Source organism: Oncorhynchus masou, chromosome 5 (assembly GCF_036934945.1).
Source record: "Oncorhynchus masou masou isolate Uvic2021 chromosome 5, UVic_Omas_1.1, whole genome shotgun sequence".
NCBI classification, from domain to species: Eukaryota; Metazoa; Chordata; class Actinopteri; order Salmoniformes; family Salmonidae; genus Oncorhynchus; species Oncorhynchus masou.
In genome coordinates, this window is record NC_088216.1 from 10,226,303 (window position 1) to 10,242,750 (window position 16,448).

The 16,448-nt window shown below is 47.5% G+C and overlaps 1 protein-coding gene across 1 annotated transcript; it reads left to right on the forward strand.

Annotated features, from left to right (window-relative positions):
* Positions 1-4,036: 4,036 nt before the first annotated feature.
* LOC135532333 (piggyBac transposable element-derived protein 4-like) lies at positions 4,037-12,672 on the forward strand. The gene is made up of 5 exons (XM_064959905.1): positions 4,037-4,423; positions 4,844-4,941; positions 5,071-5,248; positions 8,405-8,645; positions 10,455-12,672. Exons 1-5 carry the CDS (start codon positions 4,261-4,263, stop codon positions 12,211-12,213), a joined length of 2,439 nt encoding a protein of 812 aa, XP_064815977.1. The 5' UTR covers positions 4,037-4,260; the 3' UTR covers positions 12,214-12,672.
* The last annotated feature ends 3,776 nt before the right edge of the window (positions 12,673-16,448 follow it).

The window sequence follows — 16,448 nt, forward strand, 5'->3', positions numbered from 1 at the left end:
CAGGCAATACGCTCGACCTCATCTTTACTAGATGCTGTTCTTCCACTAACCTCATTGCAACTCCCCTCCAAGTCTCCGACCACTACCTTGTATCCTTTTCCCTCTCGCTCTCATCCAACACTTCCCACACTGCCCCTACTCGGATGGTATCGCGCCGTCCCAACCTTCGCTCTCTCTCCCCCGCTACTCTCTCCTCTTCCATCCTATCATCTCTTCCCTCTGCTCATACCTTCTCCAACCTATCTCCTGATTCTGCCTCCTCAACCCTCCTCTCTTCCCTTTCTGCATCCTTTGACTCTCTATGTCCCCTATCCTCCAGGCCGGCTCGGTCCTCCCCTCCCGCTCCGTGGCTCGACGACTCATTGCGAGCTCACAGAACAGGGCTCCGGGCAGCCGAGCGGAAATGGAGGAAAACTCGCCTCCCTGCGGACCTGGCATCCTTTCACTCCCTCCTCTCTACATTTTCCTCCTCTGTCTCTGCTGCTAAAGCCACTTTCTACCACTCTAAATTCCAAGCATCTGCCTCTAACCCTAGGAAGCTCTTTGCCACCTTCTCCTCCCTCCTGAATCCTCCTCCCCCTCCCCCCCTCCTCCCTCTCTGCAGATGACTTCGTCAACCATTTTGAAAAGAAGGTCGACGACATCCGATCCTCGTTTGCTAAGTCAAACGACACCGCTGGTTCTGCTCACACTGCCCTACCCTGTGCTCTGACCTCTTTCTCCCCTCTCTCTCCAGATAAAATCTCGCTTCTTGTGACGGCCGGCCGCCCAACAACCTGCCCGCTTGACCCTATCCCCTCCTCTCTTCTCCAGACCATTTCCGGAGACCTTCTCCCTTACCTCACCTCGCTCATCAACTCATCCCTGACCGCTGGCTACGTCCCTTCCGTCTTCAAGAGAGCGAGAGTTGCACCCCTTCTGAAAAAACCTACACTCGATCCCTCCGATGTCAACAACTACAGACCAGTATCCCTTCTTTCTTTTCTCTCCAAAACTCTTGAACGTGCCGTCCTTGGCCAGCTCTCCCGCTATCTCTCTCAGAATGACCTTCTTGATCCAAATCAGTCAGGTTTCAAGACTAGTCATTCAACTGAGACTGCTCTTCTCTGTATCACGGAGGCGCTCCGCACTGCTAAAGCTAACTCTCTCTCCTCTGCTCTCATCCTTCTAGACCTATCAGCTGCCTTCGATACTGTGAACCATCAGATCCTCCTCTCCACCCTCTCCGAGTTGGGCATCTCCGGCGCGGCCCACGCTTGGATTGCGTCCTACCTGACAGGTCGCTCCTACCAGGTGGCGTGGCGAGAATCTGTCTCCTCACCACGCGCTCTCACCACTGGTGTCCCCCAGGGCTCTGTTCTAGGCCCTCTCCTATTCTCGCTATACACCAAGTCACTTGGCTCTGTCATAACCTCACATGGTCTCTCCTATCATTGCTATGCAGACGACACACAATTAATCTTCTCCTTTCCCCCTTCTGATGACCAGGTGGCGAATCGCATCTCTGCATGTCTGGCAGACATATCAGTGTGGATGACGGATCACCACCTCAAGCTGAACCTCGGCAAGACGGAGCTGCTCTTCCTCCCGGGGAAGGACTGCCCGTTCCATGATCTCGCCATCACGGTTGACAACTCCATTGTGTCCTCCTCCCAGAGCGCTAAGAACCTTGGCGTGATCCTGGACAACACCCTGTCGTTCTCAACTAACATCATGGCGGTGGCCCGTTCCTGTAGGTTCATGCTCTACAACATCCGCAGAGTACGACCCTGCCTCACACAGGAAGCGGCGCAGGTCCTAATCCAGGCACTTGTCATCTCCCGTCTGGATTACTGCAACTCGCTGTTGGCTGGGCTCCCTGCCTGTGCCATTAAACCCCTACAACTCATCCAGAACGCCGCAGCCCGTCTGGTGTTCAACCTTCCCAAGTTCTCTCACGTCACCCCGCTCCTCCGCTCTCTCCACTGGCTTCCAGTTGAAGCTCGCATCCGCTACAAGACCATGGTGCTTGCCTACGGAGCTGTGAGGGGAACGGCACCGCAGTACCTCCAGGCTCTGATCAGGCCCTACACCCAAACAAGGGCACTGCGTTCATCCACCTCTGGCCTGCTCGCCTCCCTACCACTGAGGAAGTACAGTTCCCGCTCAGCCCAGTCAAAACTGTTCGCTGCTCTGGCCCCCAATGGTGGAACAAACTCCCTCACGACGCCAGGACAGCGGAGTCAATCACCACCTTCCGGAGACACCTGAAACCCCACCTCTTCAAGGAATACCTAGGATAGGATAAGTAATCCTTCTCACCCCCCCCTTAAATTATTTAGATGCACTATTGTAAAGTGGCTGTTCCACTGGATGTCAGAAGGTGAATTCACCAATTTGTAAGTCGCTCTGGATAAGAGCGTCTGCTAAATGACTTAAATGTAATAATGACATCACAATACCCCATAATGACATCACAATACCCCATAATGACAAAGCGAAAACAGGCTTTTTATACATTTTAGCAAATGTATTAAAAACAAAAAAACAACAGAAATACTTTATTTGCATAAGTATTCAGAACCCTTTGCTATATGAGACTCGACATTGAGCTCAGGTGCCTCCTGTTTCCATTGATCATCCTTCAGATATTTCTACAAGAGCCTTGCTTGGTTGGTGGTGTCTCTGTAGCACACATGTGATTGCAGAGTTTGCTGAAGAAATCACAACTGGATTGATGCTAATAGTCATGATATCATTCTGCCAGGGAGGCATAGACTACTAATTGTCATGATATCATTCTGCCAGGGAGGCATAGACTACTAATTGTCATGATATCATTCTGCCAGGGAGGCATAGATTACTTTGTAGTTGACGTTTAATTGACAACGTTTTTGGGAAACCTTTTCCATCAACTAGAAGATGGTTGTCATTAGCATCATCGCTAACAGCGACACATAGTGGATCATTAGCACCATCGCTAACAGCTACACATAGTGGATCATTAGCATCATCGCTAACAGCTACACATAGTGGATCATTAGCACCATCGCTAACAGCTACACATAGTGGATCATTAGCATCATCACTAACAGCTACACATAGTGGATCATTAGCATCGTCGCTAACAGCTACACATAGTGGATCATTAGCATCATCACTAACAGCTACACATAGTGGATCATTAGCATCATCACTAACAGCTACACATAGTGGATCATTAGCATCATCGCTAACAGCTACACATAGTGGATCATTAGCATCATCGCTAACAGCTACACATAGTGGATCATTAGCATCATCGCTAACAGCTACACATAGTGGATCATTAGCATCATCGCTAACACCTACACATAATGGATCATTAGCATCATCGCTAACAGCTACACATAGTGGATCATTAGCATCGTCGCTAACAGCTACACATAGTGGATCATTAGCATCGTCGCTAACAGCTACACATAGTGGATCATTAGCATCATCGCTAACAGCTACACATAGTGGTAGACAAATGCACTCAGACAGGGGCATTTCCTGGCTGTTTCCTCTTCAGAATGTTGAAGGAAAATACAAATCACTGAGGCTAATTTAATGACAACTTGCAATACAAACTATTCCACCACCCACTGCTTTATGTGGAAACACCAACACTCACATAAATATCCCACATGCCGCTGGGTGAGAGAAGTTAGCATTGTTTTTGGGCATCATTATGCGAGGTGTTAATATTTGTTGTTAGCGATGAGCCTTGGTCAATTTAGCTAGGAATATGCCACCCTCGTCAATCTGTCACCTAATCCTGCCTACTGGGCAGGCCAGCCCTGGATTAAAGTATTGGCTGTAAGAAATATGAGAAAACATAACATCTGGTTGTTTTTAAATGACTTCTTATGACATTGTTTGCCAGAATAAACGTCGTCATGGAGATTCCAATTTGCGTTACCCACTCCAGTCAGCAGATGGCGTTGTGAGTTTTTCAGGTGATGCTTCTTGTGTGACGTATAATCTAGTGGACGGAACTGGAGGTTTCTTCAACAGCGACAAAAGGCTACTGATTTGACCAGCGTGATGGTGTGCTAGCAAACATAAAACCGATTAATTGAACCTTTTTTCACCAATTTGTTGTATATTACTCTTAGTGTTTTGAACATACTTCTGTTTACCTATCTACTAGCTAATTTCAACGTAATTTGCTTGTGAAATTAGCAACATTGATACAGCATTTAGCTAATCTCCCGGAGCATAAACTCACTAAGCAAGACGGAGAAAGAAGCTTTCAGAATGAAAAAGGAGAAAGATGCCATAACATTGAAAGAAGAGACTGTAGTGAAAAAAGAGGAAGAACATTTTGGAATGAAAGAGGAGGCTACCTCAGTAAAAGAGAAGAACGACGTTTGGGGAGTGAAAAAGGAGGCGGAGGAGACTGAACATCTGATTACCACCAGTGAGTACTAATTTAAAAACGGGCACAGACTATGCAGTTGTTGAACTAAGGTTTTAAAGGGACATTCGACTGAAGTTACACTTGAAAATGTTGTTCATTACTGTAGGAATTGTTGAAGGGGCAATCTGCCATTGGTTCATATATTTGTGGGACTTTTCAATTAATGTATTGAAATCTCCACGTGGTCTATATTATAAAGTGCACTACATCTAATATAACAGGCTTTTAAAATTCAATATTGGTGCATATTTTCTACTTAAAATGTCAAAGGGATGCAACAGGCACCCATTTCGTGGAACAACCCTTTAACATTAGCATTATAGGCCCTGTTTAGAGATATTAATGCCTCTTGTAAGACCCTATGTGATTGTAGTAGTAGATCAGAAGTTTACCACCTGTTTGATGTTCTCGTTCACACAGGAGAGGGACAAGACTATGGTGGATCCTCTGGGGAGCCTCAACAACATCCTGATGCTGACGAGGAAGAGAAGAGTCTCTCCAGATCAGAACACCAGATGGTACAGCTTGGTCTGGTCTAGCATACAGCTTGCTCTATCTGGGTCTGGGCTGGGTTTCTGTAAAGCACTTTATGTCAACAGTGACATCAGCATCCATAATGATATTTGTCCCCTCTTTATGGTTACCAGGACAACGCTAGCCCTTCCTCCCTCCCGGAGTCCCTGTGTCGTGCCTCTCCCGGTAGCACCTTACTGCTGGGTATGAAGAGGTTGTCTGTGCTGCTGGTGGACTGCAGGAAAACAACGGGGCTGAGTGGAACTGTGAGAGGAGGAGAAGTGAAGAAAGCATCAGATTTGACTAATCAAGGTAAGTGCTGAAGTTCAGTTTGAACAAATAAAATAGATCTGCCCCCTGGTATCTGTTCCCAGTAGGGCTGTCCCTGACTAAATCAAATACAGCTTTGCACACTGTTGGCATTCCCTCAACCAGTTTCATCTGGAATGCTTTTCCAATAGTCTTGAAAGAGGCCCCACATTTGCTGAGCACTTTTGACTGCTTTTCCTTCACTCTGCAGTCCAACTCATCTCAAACCATCTCAATTGGGTTGAGGTCGAGTGATAGTGGAGGCCAGGTCATGTGATGCAGCACTCATCACTCTCCTTTTTGGTCAAATTGCCCTTACACAGCCTGGAGCTGTTTGGTCATTGTCCTGTTGAAAAACAAACAATAATCCCACTAAGTGCAATCCAGATGGGATGGCATACCACTGCAGAATGCTTTGGGAGCCATGCTGGTTAATGAGTGTGCCTTGAATTCTAAATAAATCACTGACAGTGTCACCAGCAAAGCACCATCACACCACCTCCTCCATGCTTCACGGTGAGAACCACACATGTGGAGATCAACCGTTCACCTACTCTGTATCTCACAAAGACACGGCGGTTAGAACCAAAAATCTCAAATTTGGACTCACCAGACCAAAGGACAGATTTCCACAGGTTTAATGTCCATTGCTCATGTTTCTTTCCCAAAGCAAGTCTCTTGTTCTTATTGGTGTCCTTTTAGTAGTAGTTTATTTGCAGAAATTCGACCATGAAGGCCCGATTCACGATGTCTCCTCTGAACAGTTGATGTTGAGATGTGTCTGTTACTTGAACTCTGAAGAATTGATTTGGGATCTGAGGAATAAATACAGTTGGCTTTTCACGAGGACCGGGAGTAACAATGGCTGCCTTTGTCTTTTGCGCACAGCTTACTCTGATGGTCCCCTCCTATCCACTTATGCAATGTAGTCGTTCACGCTCATTCTTCAAAATAAAAGCCTGAAACTATGTCTAACGGCTGTTGACACCTTAGGGAAGCCATAGAAAAAGGAATTTGGTTGATGTCAATTTAAATGGGCAATAGGGATGCATAACAACAGAGGTTTCAAAAACAGGGGCACTTCCTGATTTGATTTTCCTCAGGTTTTAGCCTGCAATATCAGTTCTGTTTAACTCAGATAAAATTGACAGTTTTGGAAACTTTAGTGTTTTCTATCCTAATCTGTCAATTATATATTGCTTTCTCAAATGATTGCCTCGCCTTGTTCACCAACTACTTCTCTGATAGAGTTCAGTGTGTCAAATCGGAGGGTCTGCTGTCCGGACCTCTGGTAGTCTCTATGGGGGTGCCACAGGGTTCAATTGTTGGACCGACGCTCTTCTCTGTATACATCAATGATGTCGCTCTTGCTGCTGGTGTGTCTCTGATCCACCTCTACACAGACGACACCATTCTGTATACTTCTGGCCCTTCTTTGGACACTTAACAACCCTCCAGACAACCCTTCAATGCTATACAACTCTCCTTCCGTGGCCTCCAGTTGCTCTTAATACAAGTAAAACTAAATGCATGCTCTTCAACCGATCGCTGCCTGCACCTGCCCGCCTGTCCAACATCACTACTCTGGACGGCTGTGACTTAGAATACGTGGACAACTACAAATACCTAGGTGTCTGGTTAGACTGTAAACTCTCCTTCCAGACCCACATCAAACATCTCCAATCCAAAGTTAAATCGAGAATTGGCTTCCTATTTCGCCCCAAAGCATCCTTCGCTCATGCTGCCAAACCTACCCTTGTAAAACTGACCATCCTACCAATCCTCGACTTCGGCGACGTCATTTACAAAATAGCCTCCAATACCTTACTCAACAAATTGGATGCAGTCTATCACAGTGCAATCTGTTTTGTCACCAAAGCCCCATATACTACCCACCATTGCGACCTGTACGCTCTCATTGGCTGGACCTCGCTTCATACTCGTTGCCAAACCCACTGGCTCCATGTCATCTACAAGACCCTGCTAGGTAAAGTCCCCCCATATCTCAGCTCGCTGGTCACCATAGCATCACCCACTTGTAGCACGCCCTCCAGCAGGTATATCTCTCTGGTCACCCCCAAAACCAATTCTTTCTTTGGCCGCCTCTCCTTCCAGTTCTCTGCTGCCGATGACTGGAACGAACTACAAAAATCTCTGAAGCTGGAAACACTTATCTCCTTCACTAGCTTTAAGCACCAACTGTCAGAGCAGCTCACAGATTATTGCACCTGTACATAGCCCACCTATAATTTAGCCCAAACAACTACCTCTTTCCCTACTGTATTTATTTTATTTATTTATTTTGCTCCTTTGCACCCCATCATTTTTATTTCTACTTTGCACATTCTTCCACTGCAAATCTACCATTCCAGTGTTTTACTTGCTATATTGTATTTACTTTGCCACCATGGCCTTTTTGTGCCTTTACCTCCCTTATCTCACCTCATTTGTTCACATTGTATATAGACTTGTTTATAATGTATTATTGACTGTATGTTTGTTTTACTCCATGTGTAACTCTGTCGTTGTATGTGTCAAACTGCTTTGCTTTATCTTGGCCAGGTCGCAATTGTAAATGAGAACTTGTTCTCAACTTGCCTACCTGGTTAAATAAAGCTGAAATAAATATGCATATTCTATTATCTGGTCCTGAGAAATAGGCTGTTTACTTTGGGAACGTTATTTTTCCAAACATAAAAATAGTGCCCCCTAGCTTCAAGAGGTTATTAATTAATAAGCTTCTTGACATGCCACACCTGTCAGGTGGATGGATTATCTTGGCAAAGGGCTACAAAAAAAAGTAAGCACAAAATTATTGAAATAAGCTTTTGCGCGTATGGGAAAAAGTGAACTTATGTATCTTACAACTATGAAGGTTGTATATATTTAGAACCACCTGATGGATAGGAGTCCATCCACGTCTGTGTCTAGTTGTGTGTAGTCTGACTTCTAATACAGAATTAATTAGTAATTAATTACCAGGAAGCTCTACAACATTTGTTTTAAAATCACACCAAGATTGTCTTAAATTATTAAATGTTTGGAAACTGGCCTCAGGTTATTGAGGGATCTGATTTGGATTAAACCTCATAGCAAGGCAGTTTTATCATGTCGAGATTTAATTCTGTTCTCTCTTTAAATAAACACGGTCTTTGGCAGGAGGAAAACCGAACTTGGAGGAACCAGAGACGACCAAACCAGCAAGACGACACCTCTGCTCCCAGATTGGAAAGAGTTTTACCAGGTTAGGAAGCCTGAACAGACATGAGGGGGGACACACTGGAGATGGGGAAAGTGACACAGAATCACTACAGGACGAAGACGAGTCACTGAGCGAACACAGCTTTGACTCCCAGACGGAAGATATGTTTCTACACGGCGAGGACGTCGTTTTGGACTGGTAAGTTCTTCTCATGATAATGCCGTGATTTGAAATAAATAATATCAAATATTATCTATTAGAGAATTTTTATTAGAGATTTTTTACATTATAATCAGTAATGAAATGTGTAAAGACATTGGCTATACATTGTGGGCGAATGTGAATATATCTATTATTTAATCAATATATTATTTATATAATCAATATCAATAGATTTTATATAAAAATGGAATGTAGTAGAATGGAACAGCATACAATCACCTCACCACAGTGACCGTGTCTCCTCTACTCCACACAGTCACCTCACCACAGTGACCGTGTCCCCTCTACTCCACACAGTCACCCCACCACAGTGACCGTGTCCCCTCTACTCCACACAGTCACCTCACCACAGTGACCGTGTCCCCTCTACTCCACACAGTCACCTCACCACAGTGACCGTGTCCCCTCTACTCCACACAGTCACCTCACCACAGTGACCGTGTCCCCTCTACTCCACACAGTCACCTCACCACCACACAGTCACCTCACCACAGTGACCGTGTCCCCTCTACTCCACACAGTCACCTCACCACAGTGACCGTGTCCCCTCTACTCCACACAGTCACCTCACCACAGTGACCGTGTCCCCTCTACTCCACACAGTCACCTCACCACAGTGACCGTGTCCCCTCTACTCCACACAGTCACCTCACCTCCACACAGTCACCTCACCACAGTGACCGTGTCCCCTCTACTCCACACAGTCACCTCACCACAGTGACCGTGTCCCCTCTACTCCACACAGTCACCTCACCTCCACACAGTCACCTCACCACAGTGACCGTGTCCCCTCTACTCCACACAGTCACCTCACCACAGTGACCGTGTCCCCTCTACTCCACACAGTCACCTCACCACAGTGACCGTGTCCCCTCTACTCCACACAGTCACCTCACCACAGTGACCGTGTCCCCTCTACTCCACACAGTCACCTCACCCCAGTGACCGTGTCCCCTCTACTCCACACAGTCACCTCACCACAGTGACCGTGTCTCCTCTACTCCACACAGTCACCTCACCCCAGTGACCGTGTCTCCTCTACTCCACACAGTCACCTCACCACCACACAGTCACCTCACCACAGTGACCGTGTCCCCTCTACTCCACACAGTCACCTCACCACAGTGACCGTGTCTCCTCTACTCCACACAGTCACCTCACCACCACACAGTCACCTCACCACAGTGACCGTGTCCCCTCTACTCCACACAGTCACCTCACCACAGTGACCGTGTCCCCTCTACTCCACACAGTCACCTCACCACAGTGACCGTGTCCCCTCTACTCCACACAGTCACCTCACCACAGTGACCGTGTCCCCTCTACTCCACACAGTCACCTCACCACAGTGACCGTGTCCCCTCTACTCCACACAGTCACCTCACCACAGTGACCGTGTCTCCTCTACTCCACACAGTCACCTCACCACAGTGACCGTGTCCCCTCTACTCCACACAGTCACCTCACCACAGTGACCGTGTTCCCTCTACTCCACACAGTCACCTCACCCCAGTGACCGTGTCCCCTCTACTCCACACAGTATACGGTCACTGTGGTGAGGTGAGTTTGCTGTTCCATTCACTCCATTCCATTGTTATATAAATATCCATTGGGGGCTGGTGAGGGGAGGGCGGCCCACAACAATGGCCGGGGTGGAATGGAACAGCACTTCACCATAGTGATTGTGTTCCCTCTACTCTATATAATAGATATCTGTTTGATTGACGTGTTGATACAGGGCTCATCTGTAAAAGCATTCTTACTGATTTGTTCTTTATTACACAGTGCCAGGGACTCGGATGAACAATGGGACCCCACAATGTCAAGGTGTCCATCCCCCACTAATTCAGACGCTGAAGCTGGTTCATCCAGCTGGACCCCTGCTGCCTCCGGCTCCACCCCTTCCCCCGCCCGGCCATCTAGAGGTGTGAAGAGACCAGCCCAGAAGCAGAGGAGGGCCAGTGAACCAGCGACAACTACCACCGAGGCAGAGGACCGTTGGCACACTGTGCTAGAAGATGATGTGGAGCCACTTCCACCAACATTTAGACCGAGAAGGCAGCCGGGACCTCAGCTGGACATGACTGCAGAGTACAGCCCCCGGCATCTTTTCCAGATGTTTTTCTCCTCGTCAGTTCTTGATTCGCTGGTTTCTAACACCAACAAGTATGGGGCTAAGAAACAAGCAGGCAAGAAAGAGGCCTGGAAGCCCATTTCCATCCAAGACCTGTACTGTTACATCTCAATGGTTATTTACATGGGGTTGGTGAAGTTGAAAACCCTGAAGAGCTACTGGAGAACGTCAACACTCTACCAACTGCCTTTCCCCACCACTGTCATATCCTGTAAAAGGTTTCTGACTATCTCGCGGGCCCTTCATATCAGTGACCCACAAGTTGACGACGACAACGACAAGAAGCGAGGCACAGCAAGCTTTGACAGGCTCTGCAAAATCAAACCTCTCTACTCCAGCATGGTTGAGGCCTGCAAGACCCATTTTCAGCCCAGCCAGAACCTGTCCATAGATGAGAGGATGGTAGCCTCAGAGGCCAGAGATGGCCTCAGACAACGTATGTGTAACAAGCTGTGTGGCTACAAACTCTTTGTTTTGGCCGATTCTGCGTGTGCCTACACTTGGAATTTGTTTGTTTGTGAGGGGGAAAGCAGTTTTGCGACCGGTAAGGGACTCAGTTATGATTCCGTTATGGAGTTGTTGGATTTTCAACTGCTGGGGACGGGCTACAAACTGTTTGTGGATAACTTCTACACAAGCCCTACCCTGTTCACAGACCTGAGGAAGCAGGATGTGTGGGCTTGTGGCACCATCCGTACCAACAGGCAGGGCTTTCCGAAAACCAGGGAGAATGACATGCCTAAGAGGGTTGATCGGGGGACCATGAGATGGATCCGTGAAGATGGCCTGCTGTTTGTGAAGTGGATGGACACCAGAGAGGTGGCGATGTGCTCCACTATCCACAAATCGTTCAGTGGCGATCACGTCAACAGGCGTGTGAAGGATGCCAATGGTGCATGGACCACCAAAAGGGTCCCCATTCCTGCTGCTATAAAGGATTACAACAAGAGCATGGGAGGTGTGGACCAGTCAGACGCTCTGCTTGGCTACAACAATGTTCTCCACAAGACCATGAAATGGTACAGGACATTGTTCTATCACTTCATCGACATTGCTGTGGTGAATGCATTCATCCTTCATAAGGAAATGGCTAAGAGCCGTGGACAGACCTCCATGACACAGCGAGCCTTCAGAGAGCTGCTCATCCAGGAGCTTGCTGGCGACAACGTGTCCACTGCGTCACATTCTGTCCCTTCTACTCCTGCCACCAGTGGTGTTCACATTCCCAAATTCTTATCGGCAGGCATGAATGTGCCTCGGGGTAAAAAGGGCACCGTGGGGAGGCGTCGTTGTGTTCTGTGTCACAGGAAAGGCCCTGTCGCCTGCACCACTTGTTCTGTTACCCTCTGCTTTACACCAGAAAGAGACTGCTATGGGCCTTGGCATCAGCAGCAGGATATTATTGTGTAGAGGACTGAGACTGTTATGGGCCTTGGCATCAGCAGCAGGATATTATTGTGTAGAGGACTGAGACTGTTATGGGCCTTGGCAGCAGGATATTATTGCGTAGAGGACTGAGACTGTTATGGGCCTTGGCATCAGCAGCAGGATATTATTGTGTAGAGGACTGAGACTGTTATGGGCCTTGGCATCAGCAGCAGGATATTATTGTGTAGAGGACTGAGACTGCTATGGGCCTTGGCATCAGCAGCAGGATATTATTGTGTAGAGGACTGAGACTGCTATGGGCCTTGGCATCAGCAGCAGGATATTATTGTGTAGAGGACTGAGACTGCTATGGGCCTTGGCAGCAGGATATTATTGTGTAGAGGACTGAGACTGCTATGGGCCTTGGCATCAGCAGCAGGATATTATTGTGTAGAGGACTGAGACTGTTATGGGCCTTGGCATCAGCAGCAGGATATTATTGTGTAGAGGACTGAGACTGTTATGGGCCTTGGCAGCAGGATATTATTGTGTAGAGGACTGAGACTGCTATGGGCCTTGGCATCAGCAGCAGGATATTATTGTGTAGAGGACTGAGACTGCTATGGGCCTTGGCAGCAGGATATTATTGTGTAGAGGACTGAGACTGCTATGGGCCTTGGCATCAGCAGCAGGATATTATTGTGTAGAGGACTGAGACTGTTATGGGCCTTGGCAGCAGGATATTATTGTGTAGAGGACTGAGACTGCTATGGGCCTTGGCAGCAGGATATTATTGTGTAGAGGACTGAGACTGTTATGGGCCTTGGCATCAGCAGCAGGATATTATTGTGTAGAGGACTGAGACTGTTATGGGCCTTGGCAGCAGGATATTATTGTGTAGAGGACTGAGACTGCTATGGGCCTTGGCATCAGCAGCAGGATATTATTGTGTAGAGGACTGAGACTGCTATGGGCCTTGGCATCAGCAGCAGGATATTATTGTGTAGAGGACTGAGACTGCTATGGGCCTTGGCATCAGCAGCAGGATATTATTGTGTAGAGGACTGAGACTGTTATGGGCCTTGGCATCAGCAGCAGGATATTATTGTGTAGAGGACTGAGACTGCTATGGGCCTTGGCATCAGGATATTATTGTGTAGAGGACTGAGACTGTTATGGGCCTTGGCATCAGCAGCAGGATATTATTGTGTAGAGGACTGAGACTGCTATGGGCCTTGGCATCAGCAGCAGGATATTATTGTGTAGAGGACTGAGACTGCTATGGGCCTTGGCATCAGGATATTATTGTGTAGAGGACTGAGACTGTTATGGGCCTTGGCATCAGCAGCAGGATATTATTGTGTAGAGGACTGAGACTGTTATGGGCCTTGGCAGCAGGATATTATTGTGTAGAGGACTGAGACTGCTATGGGCCTTGGCAGCAGGATATTATTGTGTAGAGGACTGAGACTGCTATGGGCCTTGGCAGCAGGATATTATTGTGTAGAGGACTGAGACTGCTATGGGCCTTGGCAGCAGGATATTATTGTGTAGAGGACTGAGACTGCTATGGGCCTTGGCATCGGCAGCAGGATATTATTGTGTAGAGGACTGAGACTGTTATGGGCCTTGGCAGCAGGATATTATTGTGTAGAGGACTGAGACTGTTATGGGCCTTGGCAGCAGGATATTATTGTGTAGAGGACTGAGACTGTTATGGGCCTTGGCATCGGCAGCAGGATATTATTGTGTAGAGGACTGAGACTGTTACGGGCCTTGGCATCAGCAGCAGGATATTATTGTGTAGAGGACTGAGACTGCTATGGGCCTTGGCATCGGCAGCAGGATATTATTGTGTAGAGGACTGAGACTGCTATGGGCCTTGGCATCGGCAGCAGGATATTATTGTGTAGATGACTGAGACTGTTATGGGCCTTGGCATCGGCAGCAGGATATTATTGTGTAGAGGACTGAGACTGCTATGGGCCTTGGCATCGGCAGCAGTATATTATTGTGTAGAGGAATGAGACTGCTATGGGCCTTGGCATCGGCAGCAGGATATTATTGTGTAGAGGACTGAGACTGCTATGGGCCTTGGCATCAGCAGCAGGATATTATTGTGTAGAGGACTGAGACTGTTATGGGCCTTGGCAGCAGGATATTATTGTGTAGAGGACTGAGACTGCTATGGGCCTTGGCATCAGCAGCAGGATATTATTGTGTAGAGGACTGAGACTGCTATGGGCCTTGGCAGCAGGATATTATTGTGTAGAGGACTGAGACTGCTATGGGCCTTGGCATCGGCAGCAGGATATTATTGTGTAGAGGACTGAGACTGCTATGGGCCTTGGCATCAGCAGCAGGATATTATTGTGTAGAGGACTGAGACTGTTATGGGCCTTGGCATCAGCAGCAGGATATTATTGTGTAGAGGACTGAGACTGTTATGGGCCTTGGCATCAGGATATTATTGTGTAGAGGACTGAGACTGTTATGGGCCTTGGCAGCAGGATATTATTGTGTAGAGGACTGAGACTGCTATGGGCCTTGGCATCAGGATATTATTGTGTAGAGGACTGAGACTGCTATGGGCCTTGGCATCAGCAGCAGGATATTATTGTGTAGAGGACTGAGACTGCTATGGGCCTTGGCATCAGCAGCAGGATATTATTGTGTAGAGGACTGAGACTGTTATGGGCCTTGGCATCGGCAGCAGGATATTATTGTGTAGAGGACTGAGACTGTTATGGGCCTTGGCATCAGGATATTATTGTGTAGAGGACTGAGACTGTTATGGGCCTTGGCATCAGCAGCAGGATATTATTGTGTAGAGGACTGAGACTGCTATGGGCCTTGGCATCAGCAGCAGGATATTATTGTGTAGAGGACTGAGACTGTTATGGGCCTTGGCATCAGCAGCAGGATATTATTGTGTAGAGGACTGAGACTGTTATGGGCCTTGGCATCAGGATATTATTGTGTAGAGGACTGAGACTGCTATGGGCCTTGGCATCAGGATATTATTGTGTAGAGGACTGAGACTGCTATGGGCCTTGGCATCAGGATATTATTGTGTAGAGGACTGAGACTGTTATGGGCCTTGGCATCAGGATATTATTGTGTAGAGGAATGAGACTGCTATGGGCCTTGGCATCAGCAGCAGGATATTGTTGTGTAGAGGACTGAGACTGCTATGGGCCTTGGCATCAGCAGCAGGATATTATTGTGTAGAGGACTGAGACTGTTACGGGCCTTGGCATCAGCAGCAGGATATTATTGTGTAGAGGACTGAGACTGTTATGGGCCTTGGCATCAGCAGCAGGATATTATTGTGTAGAGGACTGAGACTGTTATGGGCCTTGGCATCAGCAGCAGGATATTATTGTGTAGAGGACTGAGACTGTTATGGGCCTTGGCATCAGCAGCAGGATATTATTGTGTAGAGGACTGAGACTGTTATGGGCCTTGGCAGCAGCAGCAGGATATTATTGTGTAGAGGACTGAGACTGCTATGGGCCTTGGCATCAGCAGCAGGATATTATTGTGTAGAGGACTGAGACTGCTATGGGCCTTGGCATCAGCAGCAGGATATTATTGTGTAGAGGACTGAGACTGCTATGGGCCTTGGCATCAGCAGCAGGATATTATTGTGTAGAGGACTGAGACTGTTATGGGCCTTGGCATCAGCAGCAGGATATTATTGTGTAGAGGACTGAGACTGTTATGGGCCTTGGCATCAGCAGCAGGATATTATTGTGTAGAGGACTGAGACTGCTATGGGCCTTGGCATCAGCAGCAGGATATTATTGTGTAGAGGACTGAGACTGCTATGGGCCTTGGCAGCAGGATATTATTGTGTAGAGGACTGAGACTGTTATGGGCCTTGGCATCAGCAGCAGGATATTATTGTGTAGAGGACTGAGACTGTTATGGGCCTTGGCAGCAGGATATTATTGTGTAGAGGACTGAGACTGCTATGGGCCTTGGCATCAGCAGCAGGATATTATTGTGTAGAGGACTGAGACTGCTATGGGCCTTGGCATCAGCAGCAGGATATTATTGTGTAGAGGACTGAGACTGTTATGGGCCTTGGCATCAGCAGCAGGATATTATTGTGTAGAGGACTGAGACTGCTATGGGCCTTGGCATCAGCAGCAGGATATTATTGTGTAGAGGACTGAGACTGTTATGGGCCTTGGCATCAGCAGCAGGATATTGTGTAGAGGACTGAGGGTCTTCCAAATACTGTCATTCTACTGTCATTTTTTTTTTTGGGG